Source organism: Cariama cristata, unplaced genomic scaffold, assembly GCF_000690535.1.
Source record: "Cariama cristata isolate BGI_N322 unplaced genomic scaffold, ASM69053v1 scaffold9422, whole genome shotgun sequence".
Lineage (NCBI taxonomy): Eukaryota > Metazoa > Chordata > Aves > Cariamiformes > Cariamidae > Cariama > Cariama cristata.
The window spans coordinates 7,165-9,473 of record NW_009605468.1 but is presented as its reverse complement, the minus strand read 5'-3'; the positions used below and the strand labels follow the sequence as shown (position 1 = coordinate 9,473).

The window sequence follows — 2,309 nt, the reverse complement described above, 5'->3', positions numbered from 1 at the left end:
CTTTTTTTTCATTCTGAGTTTGAGAAACCTTTAATTAAATCTAGTACATTTATGAAAAAATGTATTTAACGGCTTGTAACTTCCACAGAAAACTTTTTTTTTCCATGAAGTTCTGACTTCATCTTTTTCCATGTTGAACATATGTATAACTTCAAACAAAAATAGTGTGATGCCTTTTCAAGTAAAAACAACATTTGAATGTGATTGGCCAAGGCTACTTTAAGATCCATAACATATGAATGAAAAGCACTGCTAAAGTTCTTAATTTATTACCAGTTCTAGTGTGTTGCTCTTTGATTAAACCTCATCTTGTGATAGTAATTCTCAGCTGTGCTGTACAACATATGCTACAGAAATCCCTGAGGTAACCAAGGAAAACCAAGCCAAAAACAGCAGAGAAGTTGTTTACCTGTCTGAACTCTTCAAGATCTATTTTGTTTCCCACCAGCACCAAGGGGATGTCATAGGTGTGCCGGACACGATAAATGAGTTCCTTAAACTCAGCAGCTTCTTGAAAGGATTGGCGGTCTGTGATGGAATAGCAGATAATAAAGCCTTCTCCGCCTCGCATGTATTGGTCCCTCATGGCTGTGAATTCTGCCTGTGGAATAGGAAGAACATGCTCATTAATTTGGCAAACAAAATTATCCATCTCTAAATAATGAACTTGCTGAAAACTTCCCCCATTCTCTACCTAATTTCACATTGCTTCCTTTACTGTTTGAAATACTGCTTGATGAAACTTGTGCATCCTTCTGAGGTCATCATCCTGGATAATACTGCACCAGGATTACTCTTAGGAACTTTTTTTTCTTTTCCTGTCAAGGGAATTCTGCCCTTTGAGAATATGAACCTGTTATACCAGTGCCTGCATACAGAAAATAGTTTCATTTATATCTAGAACTTTCTGCAGTACTTTTGGTACACATAGATGATTTGCAACTGAATGAATACAAACAGGTGTCAAAGAAGGGCTATATTACTATCGAGGGATCGGAGACAGGTACAAACTCTTTATTATGCACTCAATTCAAAACCTCAGCAATATCAAAAAGACATTCATTGACTCCCACCAGCTTTGGAATAGCATCTAGTAAAACAGGAATATGATCTCCAAAAAATTTTTTCAAATGCTCTCAAAGAAGCTGGGGATTTTAGTTCAGTGTGGGATAATACCATTGAACGAAAATGAACAATTTCAAATAGTGTGAGAATTGGCCCAGTTTTCTTATCCTGCATTTTTCTCTATTTATGTATGTATTTACTGTCACAGCAACACTTCTGGTTATTGGTATAGTTTTTCAGAAGTATTTAACAACTGCCACATTGTACAAAAATCAAGATTTAGTTTTCAAAAAATAGTCTCAGGCACTGTGGTTTGATAATACATTTTAAAGCCAGTTTCTTTTTCAAGTTTGCTCTTCTTGATCACAGCCCAGAATAACGCAATACCATGGCAACAGTCAGTCAGGATCAGAATCCTCCTGACAGAATCAGTTCTCCAGACATATTAAGATGCAGGAAGGTCTGATAAAGCACGGAATACACATATCAACATTGGACCATTTCTATGAGCAGCAGGATGCAATATCAAGTCCTGTATTTTTTACTTTGTTGAGAAGTTAGGCTAGGATTTTTAAAACAGTTTAAGTTATATACACATTCTCAGTTCTTGCTGAAAATTGAAGGGAAGTGGATTGCTTATGCTTTTTTAAAAGTCTCAGCCTTAAATCTCTCTCAATAGTCACTCATATTGATTGATAATACTTCCTGTGAATAGACTTTCATGTTGACCATTATCATTTATTCAGGATGTATCTTTTACCCAAGGACTTTCTTATTATCATTCAAAATATTTCACCTGCTACAGGAAAAAGTTCATAGATTAGACTCCAAAATAGCAGACTAATAGGCAATTTAAGGGTAGGATTCTACTTTGAGACTGACTCAGAATTTCAAAATCTCTAAACTATCACCACTGACATCCCAGGAGAGTTTATTAACTGCCAAGCTATAGCATAGAGCAGATCAGGCTGTATTCTATCCCATCCTCTTGAAACTGGATATATAAGAAGTAGGGCAGCAGTGGAGAGAAACACAGAAGATGTCAAACAAAAAGGATTCTACACTCTGCTGGTTCAGGTGAGACAATGAATGGAGATCTGTCTCTGTTCCCAGGTCTTTGCCCGCCATCTAAATTAGATAATCACTGGATTAATAAACAATGCAATACCAAACTGGAGACAATATCCAAGGTCTCAAAGTTATGGGCAGGGAGTGTTAATGACTAAATACAGAGACATACTCCC

At 36.5% G+C, this 2,309-nt stretch overlaps 1 protein-coding gene across 1 annotated transcript; it reads right to left on the bottom strand.

Moving 5' to 3' along the window:
• Positions 1-409: 409 nt before the first annotated feature.
• On the bottom strand, positions 410-601 carry LOC104158343 (GTP-binding protein Rit2-like; the record flags this gene model as incomplete). The annotated part of the gene is made up of 1 exon (XM_009695961.1): positions 410-601. A coding segment is annotated over one exon (192 nt), but the record flags the coding sequence as incomplete, so codon positions are not given.
• Positions 602-2,309: the final 1,708 nt, after the last annotated feature.